At 41.8% G+C, this 16,370-nt stretch overlaps 1 protein-coding gene across 1 annotated transcript in view; it reads right to left on the bottom strand.

Annotated features, from left to right (window-relative positions):
* The window catches only part of LOC105927741 (eukaryotic translation initiation factor 3 subunit H), an 80,936-nt gene that overhangs the window by 28,751 nt on the left and 35,815 nt on the right, over nt 1-16,370 (bottom strand). The window contains exons 3-4 of the mRNA XM_012864658.3: nt 13,504-13,671; nt 2,936-3,035 (exon numbers count right to left, since the gene is read on the bottom strand). Coding sequence (XP_012720112.2) covers nt 2,936-3,035; nt 13,504-13,671 — 268 coding nt within the window. The remainder of the gene's footprint in view (nt 1-2,935; nt 3,036-13,503; nt 13,672-16,370) is intronic.

Here is a 16,370-nt window from a genome sequence, read left to right as displayed (position 1 = left end):
GCCTATGGTTAGAGTGTAACAGTACCTTTCCAATCATGTGTCAATGTCGATACAATAAATACTGCATCTGAGGAACAAATAAAGAACCATTCCACACAAAAAACTTTGTCTTAAATCAAAGAAGGATCTGGATCTTATATTTTTTTTTTACTAACTAAACAAGAATCTGGTCCATGCAAATATATTCAGCTACAGCCCTGCGTAGTGTCTGTCTTTCTACTAATTTAGCATTTTCTGATCAACTACAGCAGCAGGGTGGGCTGCAAAGGGCTTCCTACTATTTTTTTTCTGCTCCGGCTGTCAGCTTCAGTCTAGCGGCACCATAAGCTGTGTTAATATTGGCCATATCATCCTCCCATGCTTTTAAAGCTAAACGGTGGAGGAACGGAGGGGAATGCACAGGTCGGTTTCGTTGCTTCGCACGTTTAGCAGTGAACGGACACGTCAGCTAGTCAACATTTCCCTTGCGTCGCTTCGTACCGCAGGTAGAACCAAGCGTTGCACACCTGCACACCTGGGAAGTGTAAGCGCATCTTATAGGGAAAGATCCTCCGAACCACTCTTTGGAGTTTGTCTTCTGGACAAAGAGGGTCGCATATGTTGTTCTGGCTGTAGTCGACATGTTAAAGAGTTTAAACTGCAGGCAGTAGATCGTTGCTGAGATGAGCAGCTTCAGGGAGGGTAGAGGTGGAGCGCTGCGGTCAGAAGAATGCACAAACTTGGAGAAATGGAAATGAGTCACTTTATATTGATTTTCATGCAGATGAGTATCTTTGAACATCAAATCTCTTTTTTGGATCAATTGTCTAGAGATGACGATTATTTTGGACGAATGGAATAACATTTAGACTAAGGATAGGGAACACCTGTACACTAGGAAACTATTCTGCCTTCTTCCTGTCCCATATTTATCCAGACCTGAATAGTTTTCCAGGCGCTGATGGAGCAGAAATTAAGTGACTGGCTGCTGTAGCCCAGCCCGGTACCACAGCACACGCTACGAGTCAATGCTCAGGGTTGGCTGAATAGATACTTGCTCTGGGATCAATACACATGACTGTATTAATTCTAGCTTGTGTTCTGCACCCAAGACATGCATGTCTATGCTGTAAATGAGGAAGAAGAGAATAATTTCATTCTTTTAAGATATTATATTGATAGAAAATCTTTTATATTCTAAGTAGAGCATCACCCCAGGCAAAGCTAAGATGAGACGCTGACTCACAAAGTGGGTTTTCGCCTGGAGCTCAGAACAGAGGACAACTCGTCTCAGAATAAATTATAAAAGTCTGTAGGAAGAATCCATACTTACATAAATACTGGTTAGGAATTCGACACAATTATCAATCTGGAGTACGTTAAAGTATTTGCTGCATACTGTGACCTTTCCAAATGTCTGCGGCGTGACATAAAATGCAGCCCACTAGGAAACAGAAGGACAGTGCGCTGTACCATAGGCAGGGCAAATTACTCAACCATACTGGACATTGGTACACTTAATGTCAAGCTCTCAGAAAGTTGGGCCCCAACGGATAAAGTCAAAGGTTCCCTCCACAGGCAGACTAATTTGATGCTTTAGATTGTGTGCTGAAGTGGACACTATTGACCACTGCCTGCATCGCCCGCTGCAGCTGGAGGAAGGTTCAAAGGGAGCCGTCCACTCAACTCTCATCTCTCCGCCGCTTTTCATTTTTAAAAAGTGAACAACATATGCCAGCTTATACAGCCTCAAATATAGATGGCAATGATTGAGATGGGTTTTTGCCGACTGTTACGGAGACTGCGTAGGAGGGCGTGAGACTCTTGATGCGTAGCCCCATAGCATCGTAGAAAAGTCGCAAAACGCACTGCAAAAACAGAACTAAAAGTAAGTGATATTTCTTGAAATCATTGTAATTTTCCTTGATTAGAGCAGGTAAATAAGACTATTTGCCAATGTAATAAGATTTTTGCACTTAAAATAGGAACAATTCATCTTCATCGTCTTATTTCAAGTGCAGGATGTCTAATTATGTTATTTTAGAGATGAATTGTTCCTGTTTTAAGTGCAAAAATCTCTTTCTATTGGCAAATAGTCTTATCTACCTGCTCAAATCATGGAAAAATACACTAATTTCAAGAAATTTTTACTTATTTTTAGTTCCCTAATTGCAGTGCAAACACCGATATTGAGATTCTGGGTAAAAATGTGAGAAAACAGTGTAACTTGGTATCGGCGTTGTCCTTAACCGTCTTATTCTGATCATTAGCTTTCTGGGAAACACTGACAGTCAGGCTGTAGCTATAATGAATCATAGGAACTAATGAAAAGCTGAAAGAGTGGGGGTGGGGAGGTAAAAAAAAAAAGAATAGAAACAGCCAAGAGTGATAAAATACTGCCGATAAAGAGTCCTTCCATCCGTAAATACACTTTGTAGGAGTCAAAATGCAAATGGGGAGGTTCTGGACAGCCCGTCGCCTAATGCCTCTGGGATTTTATTATTGGACCGATAACGCGTCGTACTTGTCTGAACATGTGCGCCGTGTCCTCGCGCTCCTGTTCGTGTCTATCCGAGCGGCCGCACTCGGACCGCTCTGAACTGCCAGGGAACCGGTCCCCTCATTACGTTCATTTTTAGCCGCAATTTAAAAGCAATTACGATAAGCCTCGAGGTCAGAAAAAGCGTAAACATGGAACATTTGTTTGACGGGCAAGGGCGAGCTGATAAATCATCATCACCATCATCAGCATTCGTCTCCAACTGCCATTAAATGACTCCCCCGTGGACACGCAAGGCTGCATTTGCATCCACTGAATAAACAGAATCAAGAAGGGGCGAAAAAAAAAAGCTGCAGTTTTACTTCTGCGTCTCTGTAAGCAACGTGTGGCCATGTGTGAAGAGGCAAAGCACAAACAGACGACGGACAAGAAGGGCCGTTCTGTGACACTACTCACCCCTCGGGGGTGAAGTCCTTCTCCTTGCAGATCTCCATCAGCTTCGGGGTAAGTCTGTAGGCTTTGAGGGACAGAGAGCCTTGGGCTGTCTTTATAGGATCTGTGATCAGAAAGGAGAAGAAAGTTAACAAATAGCATTATCTAAACAAACAAGATCACGATGCTTTTAAGTTCATTGTTCGTCAGCCACAATAATTATAGTTCATGTTAGTCTATGTAAAATTGGTGGGTTTGTTGGCCAGAGAAAGAGCAACAGTCAACAAAATCTTCTCTTGCTCTGTTTTTATCACACTTTCCCCTCGCAAGAAAGTCAGATTCTGCTGCTTGGAAACACCTTATATTCATCCCATTCATTGTAGTGGCCGCCCCTTTACTAATAAAACAGCCTGAATTCTACTTTACACCATATTTAGAAGCATGTTTATGGGAATATCTGACCATTATTCCGGGAGAACATTCATGAGGCGTGGCCTTCAACATCACCAGCCCAGATATCCTGCATCAGAAGCTCAACCAGCTCATAGTGCAGATGCAAATTCCTCATTACAAGAAAAGAAACTTATTGTTGTGAGTGAAACAATCTGAGAAAATACTCTTCTGTGGGAACAGTTTGAGGAAGACCCCATCCTGGAGCGTCATGACCGTTCACACAGCCAGGTCCATAAAGCTATGAGATGCACGATAAGGAAAACATGAGAGATGCGTTCCTGTTAGTGAACGTCTCGATAACAATACGAGAACAATCGACAAAATACTTGTGCAACCCTGTCCTGCACGCTTTAAGTGTTTCCCTGCCCCCAAACGCCTGACCTAATTAAATGAGTGGTTAACAGGCAGCCCTTGATGGCTGCTGAGGAGGTCATGCAATCATCTGATTCAGGAGTGCTGGAGCAGAGACGCGACTAAGACATGCAGGACAGGAGGTCTGTGGACCTGGGTTGAAGACCCCTCCTCTGCAGTGTTCATAGAGAATAATCTTTTCTGGACAAAAAAACAAAAACAAAAAAAACAAAACAAAAACAAATGTACAATATAGAGCTGGGTGATATGGCTTCAAAAGAAATTGCCAATTTTATAACAAATCCGATTAATTGATTTTTTTTCCCCTCATTTGTTTTCACAAAAATAATAGAAGTTATTTTGAAAACTTGCTTTTATGTCAAGCATTTCGTCCTGAATTCAAAGTGTAACTAAATACAAGCTGTGAAACATGCTTGTAAAACAAGATGGTGGCCCTGCCATTGTAAACAATAAAGACATAATGTTCTGTGTGCTGCTAGTGGCATTACACAATGAGCTAAGAACAGGCTTCACTTCACTTGAGTAACTTTAAACTAACTTTAAAATAAGCAAATGAATAAATTAAAGTGTCTCGTCTTATGGTAAAAAAAAAAAGTTTACTCTTTACAATATTTTGATAATATATTTTTCCTAAACATATGTTCAGCATTGCATGCTATTCAATTCAGGGAAGACCAATGAGTGCATTGGCAAAGTAAAATTCAGATTTTCCAAAAATGAAGTCCTAAATATTGTGAATTCAAATTAATGGATTTATTGCTTAGCCCTAATACATTATCCCCATCAACACTGTGCTTTCATTGAAAAACTACATCTGCCTTTTTGCAAACAACTTAGTGTAGTTGCTTGTAGTATAGTTTTTATGATTTCACCAGAGCATTTTAATACTCCACAGATATTTTCTGCTGCATTAAACAACAAATATTAAGAATCGAAATCAGTTTAATCGCCAACTTGCTACATTCAACTAAGGGACTGGGCCATACTCCTGACAACCAGCCCGTCATCTTACTCCCTGCAACGGCAAACTTTACAGTTGACACTAATCTGTCAGGCAAGCACCGTTCTCTTGGCAGCTGTCAAACCCAGCTTGGATCGTCACACAGAGAGAAAAGATCCATCACTCCAGAGAACATGTCTCCATTGGTCTAGAGTCCACCTGGATACATGCTTTACAACCCCGTACCCAACGCCATTAAAAGGCTGCACCATATACTGAAACAGTGGCATCGGTGTTCATATCACAACTGTGAAGAGCTGCTTAAACTAAATATTTAACAAAGTGGGCGGACAGCTAATGTACTTCAAGTGTCACACATTCCCCTTTTGCTTATCGACCAATTAGATGGACTCTAACCTCTTAAGCCCTGCAGTCCCCAGCGCTGGTGGAGGAATTTAACCTTTTTTTCCCCAAGTTCTTTATTGTAAGTTCACTTTTGTTAAAAATAGGTAATTTAAACCAAGATTATTGAAATGGTGTTTGTAATTGCCAAATAAAGTGTGATTAGATGTAAGTATGTTATTTTGAGCAAAAATTTAGACAAAAAAGGGGGGGGGGGGGCTGGTTTTAGGAGGCTAACTCCGCTTAAATCCTACAGCTACTGTATATTTTTAGTGACAGAGATGAAGACGTTCACAGGTAGTGTCTGGGACAATTTGTGAGGGTAGTACAAGAAAAGAGAAAAGAGAAGGTGGGTTCATCATATTTAATTTTCACTTAGCATTGCACTTGTTGATTGAAGGCTTGAATACAGCTGCTCAGCGATGGAAGCCGCCTCTATGAAGCATTGATCACAGCACATCTGAAGGCAACATTACGTTTGAAAGCTATAGCCTTTAAACTTAATGTAAAAATATAAATAATTCAATTGAATTGTATAGAAATAAAATTGAACTGAATAGCTGTTGATTCTGCAGAAAGTTGGCAAACTCTGACCTATGCCACTGAGAACCAACTTACTTGTGTTTCTGTGATTTCTGCTTTTTGTTATAACATCACTAACAGGCAACTGTGGAATACTTACCAAAAAAAAAAGTGCAGAAAAACACCGACACATATTGCGTTTGGATAAAAGTGAGGGTAAAACATATCTGTGGCTTTACGCTTCTTCAGGGGGAGTGAATGCTGCTGGTCAAGACATTGATGAAATCAACTGGGTTCCCTTATATAGGAAACATTTTGACCAATCTGTATAATCTGATTGAATTTGACTTTGCAAAGTGCCTTGAGATGACTTGTTTTATGAATTGGCGCTATATGAATAAAATTTAATTTAATTTAATCTGTGTTGTAAACTTTTTGGAGGAAATCCACAACACTGCGACACCATGTTAACTTTCATTTAACTCTCATACTGCTATAATCCCATACAGGCCCGTGTCTGATTTAGACTGTATCGAGTCCAATCACAATGTAAATGTTAAAACAAAGTGTTAAAATACGGCTGATTAAATATCTCTAAGATTGCTGGAATATGTCTGCTAATGAACCGCTGAACGGTGAAAGATCCCAGGATTTAACCATGTTCTGAAGATGCCCTTTAACTAAAAGCCTAATGATGAAGTTTCACAGTCTCACTTTAGAACTCCCTGGCCATTAAACAAGTTTAACAACTGGATCTGCAAATGGGACTTAATGACATGACAATAACAATCAGCATTTGTTTCCGTTAATGAAACACAAAGGTTGGTATCTGCCCTCTGTCCCCCAACGCCGTCAGCCAGACATTATAATGGCTCAAATACAGAAAGCACTCGGTTCGCACTGACAGTAAAAGTGGTTCATTGAGGACTCATTTCTAAATGCTGCTAAGTTACTCGTGACAAGGTAACTCCAAAGAAGTCTTGAGCCGTCACTCATCTCTAAAGTTTTCTTACAAGAAATCAGTTTAAGTTGCTCTGCAGACTTTGCATCACAGCTTCTTTATGGATGAACACGGCGCCTTACAGAGGACCCTCGGACCCTTTGTCCCTTTACCATTGCCACTTTTACTGTATCTTATTGGCATTTTAGGTATATGGGAGGATGGGGGAAATTTTTTGGTGCATAACTACAAAATGTTTATGTGATATATGTGGTCCTTAAGGTAGGAAGATTGTTTTTACTACCCTTCGCACGTCCTGCTTCCGCTGATTTTATTTAAAAAGGAATACGGCAAACCACTATAATGTCTGTCAAGCCATCTGAAGGAGACTTTAAATGAGGGGAGAAAAAAAAAAAAATCACTGAAGTAAAAAAAAAATGAATAAAGAAAAAAAAGTCCTTCAGAAAGCTGCGTGAACTATTGACTGAGAAAATATACAACTATTACAAATCGCATCTTTCTGCTTGGAAACATAACAAAAAGAAATCTAGGATGGTTTAAAACATTATAGTCCTGTAAATGGCTGCGAAATAACAGACAATAAAACTAAATTTCCTACTATATTTATCCAGGCAATCATAATAAAATAGCTCCGCGCTATCAGCTCTTCCTCTTTATGGCGCACGTACAGCGAAAGATGAAAACCCAACTGAAAGCCATACAGAGAGAGCGCGAGCTTCGATTTGACCAAACTTTTAGTTTTACCTATTCACTTTCCAAACGCCGGTCGTGACGAGCTATTTGCCTACAGATTAGCCAGTCCCAGAAAAGACTGACAGTTGACAGCGAGTCTCGGTTCCTCTCCCGGTGAGAGCGGCCGAGGCCAACATGAGGATCGCTCCTTTAAATCCACAGGAAGCGCGCCGGCTGAATTAAAATGCTGAGTGATCCTGATTGAACTCTAAAGAGCCTCTTGAATGCAGACACAAAGCCTTGATCTTTTTCTGCTAACAAAGGGTCGCTTCTTCCATGTGACGCGCAGATAATTTTATGCATTAGTCCTGTTGGTCAGTATGCAACAAAAAACAGAATGTGCTTATGTTTGATCTGCAAATGTCAGAAAGAGATACTCGGATCCAGACAACCAAGGGCGCACAATAAAATCTGAAGGAAAGCGCGCGTTGCATCCAAATCACCCAAAGATGGTAACAGTTGCTCACTCGTCCCCCCTGAATAATCAGGTGGGTGTGCACACGTTTTAATGTAATGTTTCCAATTTAAGCAATTAGATTCTGATTTCATTTAGACTATAAAGTAACTAAATATTGTTTTTATTGCTGAAATATTGATTTATTCAAGTAATTATGATCCATTAGTGAAAAATATATATAGAGTCAATAAATAAGAGATGATTTAAGCGTTCCTCTCCAAACACAACCATTTCCAGGAAATGAGTCCCGATCCTTGGGTTAAGCCACTCCTGATCCAGGGACAGCTTCAGAAGCATCGTACCTGGGTTAAGGGGAAAAACCCACTGGACTGTTGCTCAGTGGTCCAAAATCCTCTTCAGATCAAATTAAATGCTGAATATTATTTGGGAATCAGGCATGAGAATGAGAGGAACAGAATCCATGTTTCTAGAGGTCAAGAGAGAAGTTTCCACAGTCAGTGACAATCTACTGAGCTATATCATAAGTTACTGTATTTCCACTGTGTTTTATCAAGTCCAAGGTCAGCGCAGAGGTCCAACAGGAAATATTAGAGCACTTCATGCTTCATTGTGCGGAGCAGCTTTATGGAGATGCTGCTTTCTTTTTTTCTGGATGGCTCAGGCCCACAGGCTGATGGTCTCTGAGCCCCGACCAAGTATGGAGGGCATATACTGTACAGTAAATGACATTTTTTACAATAAAAACTGCTCTTATGTAACATTCAGCTTTTCAGGGGAACTGAATTTACGGTTTCGTTAGCTAGAAACCATAATCAATAAAATTATCAGACAAACTGTGTTTAATGAATCTATAATACATGGGTTTTCCCTTTTTAAACCCAATTACTGAAATTAATTGCTTTTTTTCTTAATACTAGAGCCACCTGTAGATGAAGCAACAATATTCATTCTGCTTGATATTCAAATGAAAGTGAAACAGTTTTCTTAAAAAAAAAAAAACTAATGAGGTTGTGAGCCAAACTGCCCGTGTGAACTAAACCTCTAATTACCCTTGTGTGTGTCCACCTCGTCTATAAAACAAGCCGACATGTTCAACATAATTCCCTAACTGCTCTAACAACCTACTGTAGTCCTATACAGCCAGCGGACAGGAGCCATTTACCCACCGGTCGGCTGGCTGATTGATTCTTTCATCGGTATAAAATGACCGGTGAGCTAATGACAAAGAGAACAAAAAAAAAAAAAAAAAAAGAAATCAATTTTTGCTTCCCCTTTGACTTTAAGCAGAGATAATGTAAATTCCTTTGGGGTGCTTTGATCCGTTAAGTGCTGCATTATTGATTGACATTAGCAGGAGGCCTGTTTCAGAATGAGAAAAGGCCCCGCGGCCCCGCGGCCGGAGCCACCGGCCGGCAGGACCGGCCACAGGGTTGCAGCCGGAAAAATTCTTCAAATGTTCATAAATACTCGGAGAGGGAAGACTAAAAAAGGGATTTTAAAGGAAGAACCTGACGGTCTACGCTCACCCCCACTGAACCCCCTGGTGAAATTCAAAGCCGCTTGCTTTTTCCTGTTAGTTTAAAGATGGCACGTCTGCTTTTTGTCTTTCATTTGAAAAGCAGGGAGAGAAAATCTGAAGAGTTTTTAAATCAAAGGTGTTGGCTTCCTGTGTCACTGTGACTACTTTCTACTCCCCGTAAATCTGAGGGGCTGAACGCTCAACACAAACAGAATGATCAAACATTAAAGCCCGGTGTCCAAATGAAAAAGCAGGTCCCCGACTGTGACGGTGTGACACGGGCATCCGACTTCGCTTAAACACACGGCCGACTTCCTCTGGGTAACGGTGGCTATCCGTGGGATTTCTGGAAAATACTGCCCCTTAACTCAGCCACTTGGTCATAAATGACCATTATTTTGGACACAGGGGGGATTTAAAACCAACACTTCTCATTGGTGAAAGGGTTTAACTTCCTGTACGGTTGGTCTGAGTTACCGCTGTCGCTGGAAAATTACCATCCTCTCGAGTTGCATTGTTGTGTGGCAGTTCCATGCGGCTCCTAAAGGTTTTCACTGGGGAGTCCATGGAAGCACGTTATGTCTATTAGTGTCATGTTATTGGCAGGGAGCCACCCAGCTAATCCTGTTTATGTCTTCCTTCTTCCTTCTCTGCGGCTGACCTTACTCGGAGAAGGTTAGCGGTAGCTTAGCTCACATTTCCTCCTCGCTGGGGCTTCTCTTATACATGCCACGCCGGAGAGGTTTGAGGGGTCAGCGTTTGCCTGCCAGACTGGGTATGTCGGATTCGGTCAGGCGAAGAAGGGAGAAAAAAAAGCATTTCGTTAGTGTAATTACGATGTCACTCATCTATTCCCAACGCCCCAGCAATTAATTTCCTAGTCCCGTTATGTCTCATGGTGTCTCTGCAAGGAAAGAGTTGGTGTGTCTGTCACCTTTTTTTCTAATTGATGAGCTGTTTTTTTCTTTTTTTCCAAGCTTCTGACCTGTTGACTTTTGGCCTGTTGCCCACAGCCTCCGTCATTTTAAAGTCTTAATTCCATCATGTATGTGTGGTTTGTACAGCTATAGCCGCCACTAATCAGAGTTGGGTGTGTTTGAATATTTAGACTGACATGAGGTCAGCTACAAAAGTTGGCCTGAGCAGAAACAATCAGCTCCAACACATATCTAAGATTTAAAGGGGCACCCAGCACCGCCAACCAGTGTACCGCCTTTTTTTCCCTAATCAGTGTGAAAAGGTTCCCAAAAGGATTTGGAAAGGGACTTTGATCACAACCTCGATGTATTTTATAAAGACTTCATCGTAGATCAACGCAAACTAGAGCTTACTTCGAAAGTGGAAAACTGAAACGTGGGTCCATCCATCCATCCCTTTATTTCAAATTGGAAAGACTGGAAATAGGGTTCAGAGAGAAGGCGGCTGACATGATCCGGGAGTCAAACCCAGGACAGCTGCATCAAGGTTGCATCCTTGACTACCATCACGCCCGATTTCTTTACTTATTCTTTTCTCTTTTTTAGATTCAGCCCCGTCTACTCTGATATACCTAAATTAAATCCAAAGGTCCAGGAGTGTGGAGGAAGAGAGGAGAGGCCCAGAATCCACATTGCTTGAGGTCCAGAGTCCAGTTTCCACAGTCTGTGATGGTTTGTGTGCCATGTCATCTGCTGGTGTTGGTCCGCTGTGTTTTCTGAGGTCCAAGGTCAACGCAGCCGTCTACCAGGAAGTTTTAGAGAACTTCATGCTCCCTTGCTGCTGACCAACTTTATGGACATGCAGGTTTTATTTTCCAACAGGACTTGGCACCTGCACACAGCGCCAAAGCCACCAGTACCTGGTTTAAGGACCGTGGTATCCCTGTTCTTAACTGGTCAGCAAACTGGCCTGACTTTAACCCAATAGAAAACCTGTGGAGTATTGTTAGATCTTCTTCATCTTCACAACGCAGAAGAGCTGAAGGCCACTATCAGAGCAACCTGGGCTCTCATAACACCTGAGCAGTGCCACAGACTGATGGACTCCATGCCACGCCACATTGCTGCAGTAAAAGGAGCCCCAGCTAAGTACTGAGTGCTGGACATGCTCATATTGTTCCTGTTCATACTTTCAGTTGCCCAACATTTCAAATCCTTTTTTGTATTAGTCTTAATATCCTAATGCTGAGCAACTAAATTTGTGGTTTTCATTGGTTGTCAGCTATAATCATCAAAATTAACACTTAACACTTAAATTATATATATCAGTATTTGTGTAATGAATGAAGATAACATGTAAGTTTCACTTTTTGAATGGAATTACTGAAAAAACTAAATCAACTTTTTCATGATATTTTACTTGACTGTCCTGTGAAGTCTTCAGCAGTTTGTTAGAGAACAACAGTGAACAAACGGCATCGTGAAGACCAGGGAACACAGCAGACAGCTAGAGCTTTACGTTGTAGAGAAATGTAACACTGCATTAGGTTTAAAAAATAGATAATGGAAGGTAATTTGTTTTATAGACATCCAAACGCTGACACCGGGGTGGACTCTAAACACAGAGCAACAACAGGGAGCCATTTCACTCTCTGAATGTAAAAAGCTGGCAGAGACGTGGCTCCAAAGCCGCTCAGCTGTCACTGCAGCAAAAGGTGGTTCTACACAGGTTTGATAAAGAAGGATTGAATACAAATGCATGCCATGATTTATCATTTTTTATATAAAAAAAGATATGCATGACTTTGAATTGATCTCTCAATTACAAATGCCATTAAAAACATAAGTGTGTGATTTAATGTGGGAAAAATTACTTAACACTTTGAAAAGGTTCTGTTTCTGTAACCATCAAAATTAGTCTTTTAAAAATAGATTTAAATCTGCGAATAATTGATGATTTCTAACCTAAAACCAGAATACAATATGTTAGTGCCACTCTCTGGCTCCATTCTTACAAACCCAGTGATAAAAAGATACAGAGTTTGACTTTAGGTTCTATAATCATGTCTGACAATGAACACTAAATGAGTTTCATCATCTCTATTGTCAAAGCGTGAACTTAGTGCCAAGCAGGGGGAAAATATACTGTGTACAAGGAATCAAAGCTTTTGTAATTCTTACCTATAGGTCAGTTTTACTCCACCCCCAGACGTAGTTTGCTGATGACTCTGACAGTAGAGACCTAAACCGATGCTGACCTGCTCTCACAAGGCCACTCCCCACCTGCATGAACCCGTTTTGTTAGTGGCCGTCTATGAATCGCTGCGGTACGTCTCCCCTCCGTGTTGCTGCTGTGTAACGTGGTCGATAAAACCTTTCCTACCAGTGAAAGCAGCAGACTGAACCGGGCGAGCACATGTAAGTATTACCGCTGCTGACCGAATCACACTCTTCATCGCCGCTTGTCTCCGTTAGCCTGATCTTTTTAAATGACAAGCCTGTAAGAACCGGAGGTGGGTAGTAACTACTTACATTTACTTCTGTAACTCTTTGAGAAAATTGTACTTTTTACTTTTTACTGGAGTCATATTATTACTCAAGTATCACTACTCTAACTTGAGTTAAACTTCTGGCTTCTCGACCTACTGTGAGTAACGTCATGAATAAAGAACAGACTTGTTTGAACCTAAAATGCACCAGAGAGACAAAAACCTAGAGTTTATGTTAAAGTGAGACTTCTTATTTGTACACAAGCTTTGTTATTTTAATGTTATTTTCTATCTGCTGAGCTCTTTGAGCCGTTTGGAGGTCAAATGAACGTACAGAAAACAGCAGATATTGTTATTAGAAGTACTTTGCACAGTTATAACATACTATATATATACACAATAACTGCTATTGTATATATACATATTGTATATATATTGTATATATAACTCCTTTCAAGTCTTTTGTTGAAGAAAAATGTATTTAGAAAAGTGTATCTATTGACTTTAAAAAAACAGAATGTGCACAAATAACCTTATATTTTTGTCTGTCCGGCTACATAATCTTTAAATACTAAATCATCAGCTGTTATAATTAGTTACTCAGTATTTGAGTAACACTTTTTTAATCTTGAGTAATTTCTTGGCCGACTAATTTTTACTTTTATCTGAGCAAAGGTAATGTTGCAGTAGTGCAATCTTTGGCTCCTCTACCCCACCTCTGGTAAGAACTGCTTCTGTCATTCGCTCAAATCCATGTTTTCGTTCCGTTTTAGACCTCTTCCAACGGACCGTATGTTGTGATAAATGCCAGTTTCATTGATTTGAACGCTTTAACCTTCAGTGTGGGGGGGGGGGGGGGCGACTCACCGTAGATCAGAACAACAGACTCCTCGATGGCGTGTTGGTAGCTGAACTGGGAGTCTAGCAGAGCTCGGCTGACAAAGGAGCCGTAGAAGGTGGACTGGTACCAGCCCACATGCAGATGGTCAATGTTGACGTGACGCAGGGAACGCATCATCTCCATCTGGTACTGGACTAGAGGAGGAAGAGAGAGAGAGAGAGAGAGAGAGGTGGAAACCATGAGCGATGAAGAGGAAACTTGGAGAAATGGAAGAAACTTGACTGGAATCAGAGCTCCCTTTGTTTGGATCTGTAAATACATCGGGGCCCATCTGGAAGTGGACACGGCGGATAAACAGGGGGAGAAAATGGGAGAAAGAGAAATATGGCGAAATAATCGAGCAGCTCAGATGTGAAGGACGGACGTGTTAAAACTAAGAAAACAAAAAGCTTCGTCTTGGGTTAGGGAGTGACTGCGGGGATTTCTCCCAACTCAAATTAAAACCCAGAATCACGGCCTTCGCTGTTCGGGCCAGTAAACGCATCCCGGTCGGAGGAAAACAGCTGGACGGACACGCGGGCATGTTTCAGCTCCTGGGGAGAAGGCTAGGTACATTACAGAGAGTCATTTCATTACGGCTGACACCTCCTCGCTCCGAACACAAACACCCGTCCTCATTGGCTTTAAGTAACAGCCGGAGCAAGGCAGCAAAACAGTATCTGTGGCGGGCAGGCTGGAGGAGCTTGATAAATCAGGTCGTGATTGGGCAGCTGTGGCCCCTAACATCCAGTCTGCGGAGTATAACCCTACCCTGCTGAGGCCGTTAACGAGAACAAAGTGGAAGGGGTGGAAGGGAGAGGGAAGGTGAGACGCAGAGGGTGGAAGGGAACGGAGACGGAGAGGGGCAGGACAGCTAGGAGAGAGGGGGGAAGGTGTTAAAGAGGAGACAAAATAAGATCGATAAAAAAGGGAGGTGTTTAAAAAAAGAAAAGAAACGGGGGAAGACTTAACTTTCTTTTTCTTTTTTTTTTACCAGCCTGGAACTGCACCCATTGGTCATTTTAGGCTAAGCAGGTAGCGCTTTGAATAAAACGATTCATTTTTAGTGATAAAACACAAAAATATGTTTTATAAAAGGAAATGTTTCTGCTAAAATACAGATAACTACATTTCTCTACTGCTGCAAGGGCTAACGACGGTCTCCTCTTCCCATCAGCAACGCTCCTCTGAAATCCAACCTCACCGGGACGGGAGGACGGGAGGACGGGGACGGCCACGCACAGAGGCCCTTTTCATGCACTGTCCTGCAGGGGAGGGCTGGATGCAGCAATCTATCCTTTTAATCGAACCTTTTATTTAGAGATTGACATGGTCCGGGGGACAAAAAAAGGCGCGGCGAAGGGACAGGGGAATACGAGGCGGGGGCAGGGAGGGAGGAGGACACGGTGTATGAGGGGCAGGAGGGAGAGAGAGAGAGAGCGTAATTCAAACCACAAGAGGTGCCGGTGTCTGTCTGGGGGAAATAGGTTCCGCTGCTTTAGTGCACCTCTTGTTGTGGAGTGTATTAGCAGAGCCCGCGTTACGGCCAGTGTGTAATAAACTCTGAAACGGGGAGGGAGGGCATTAACAAATCAAGCAATAGCAATAATATTTTTAATGTTCTCTGTGAGCTTCAGCATCTCGCTCACTCATTTCTTTAATCAAGGGGCTTGTCTCAAAGGCGGGGAGAGTCAATCCAGCTGGCCAGATATCAAACTGGCCTGCAGGATGTGAGTGCATGGCGTTCAGCAATAGCAATATTGTCATTGCATTTAAAATGCAACGGCAATTGTGCTTTAATATATTGTTTGGTTCTACTTCAAAGCAACCAATGTCGCCTTAAGAACCGGCTTTGCTGACACGCCGCCTCGCTGCTGCTGGTTAAATTTAACGGCAGCACAAGCTGATCAGTCGTCGCTAAGAGCTTAACGCTCAGCATTTTGCATTATAGGACATGAATGATCTAATGATCTCATTGCCTGTCGTAGTAAAATCTCCAACTTTTCAAAAAGGGATCCCTAATAAAACGTCATTTGGTGTCTGCGCTGTTAAAAACTCAGGAATTTTTGATTGTAGGTTCAATAATAGGAAAGTAGAAGGTGGTGACAGGACAGCGGGGTCTTTTTTTTTTTTTTTTAAACCACCAAAGACCACCAAGTACTAAATGTAGCTGCTTTTTGATTTTATAAGGGAGGCTTGGCAAAGATGGATGGAAACGGGAGAGTTCCTGAAGCTGCTTAATGGATAATACTAATCAGCTAACTAATAGAATATGTGCAGTTTTTTAGAAAAACTTGGTTTCTGTAACTTTTTAGATTGTAGATCTCTTGGATTGACCAGTGTATCAAAGCATAGTTCCCCAACATTTATTGGATTTCTAGCAAACTCGAAAACAAATCTCCTCGCAGACCGTGCTGCTTATTTAATCATTTACAGACCAAGAAGAGGTAGCTTTCGATTTTATGCATTATTAAACAGTAAAAGAAGCAGATTATTTGGCATTTGTTCCGTCTATCGGCAATTAGCTCTAATCAAGCGAAAACCTGGTTTATTACTGTATTCTGCTTCTGAGGAGGAGTGGGGAGCTGCTGACAAATAGCCATTAGATTAAAAAAAATGAAACTGCCCAAAAAACAAAAAAACCAACAAAAAAAAACCAGGGCAGTGCAAACATAACACAGCGTGACAGACTGGGAGCGGGTCTGCTGGAGAGGGGGACGGAGCGGCTCACAGCGGACTAAAACAGAGCTCAGTGGAGGAGGGAGACAGCCCCCCCCTCCTCCAACCACCCCATTTGTCTCAGCACTTGTGCCTCTCTCAGTAGGAGTCCTTACCTCTCAGTGGCCACTGAAGC

The sequence above is a fragment of the Fundulus heteroclitus genome, chromosome 3 (assembly GCF_011125445.2).
Source record: "Fundulus heteroclitus isolate FHET01 chromosome 3, MU-UCD_Fhet_4.1, whole genome shotgun sequence".
Lineage (NCBI taxonomy): Eukaryota > Metazoa > Chordata > Actinopteri > Cyprinodontiformes > Fundulidae > Fundulus > Fundulus heteroclitus.
The sequence above is the reverse complement of the archived record's forward strand: the minus strand, read 5'-3'. Positions and strand labels throughout refer to the sequence as shown.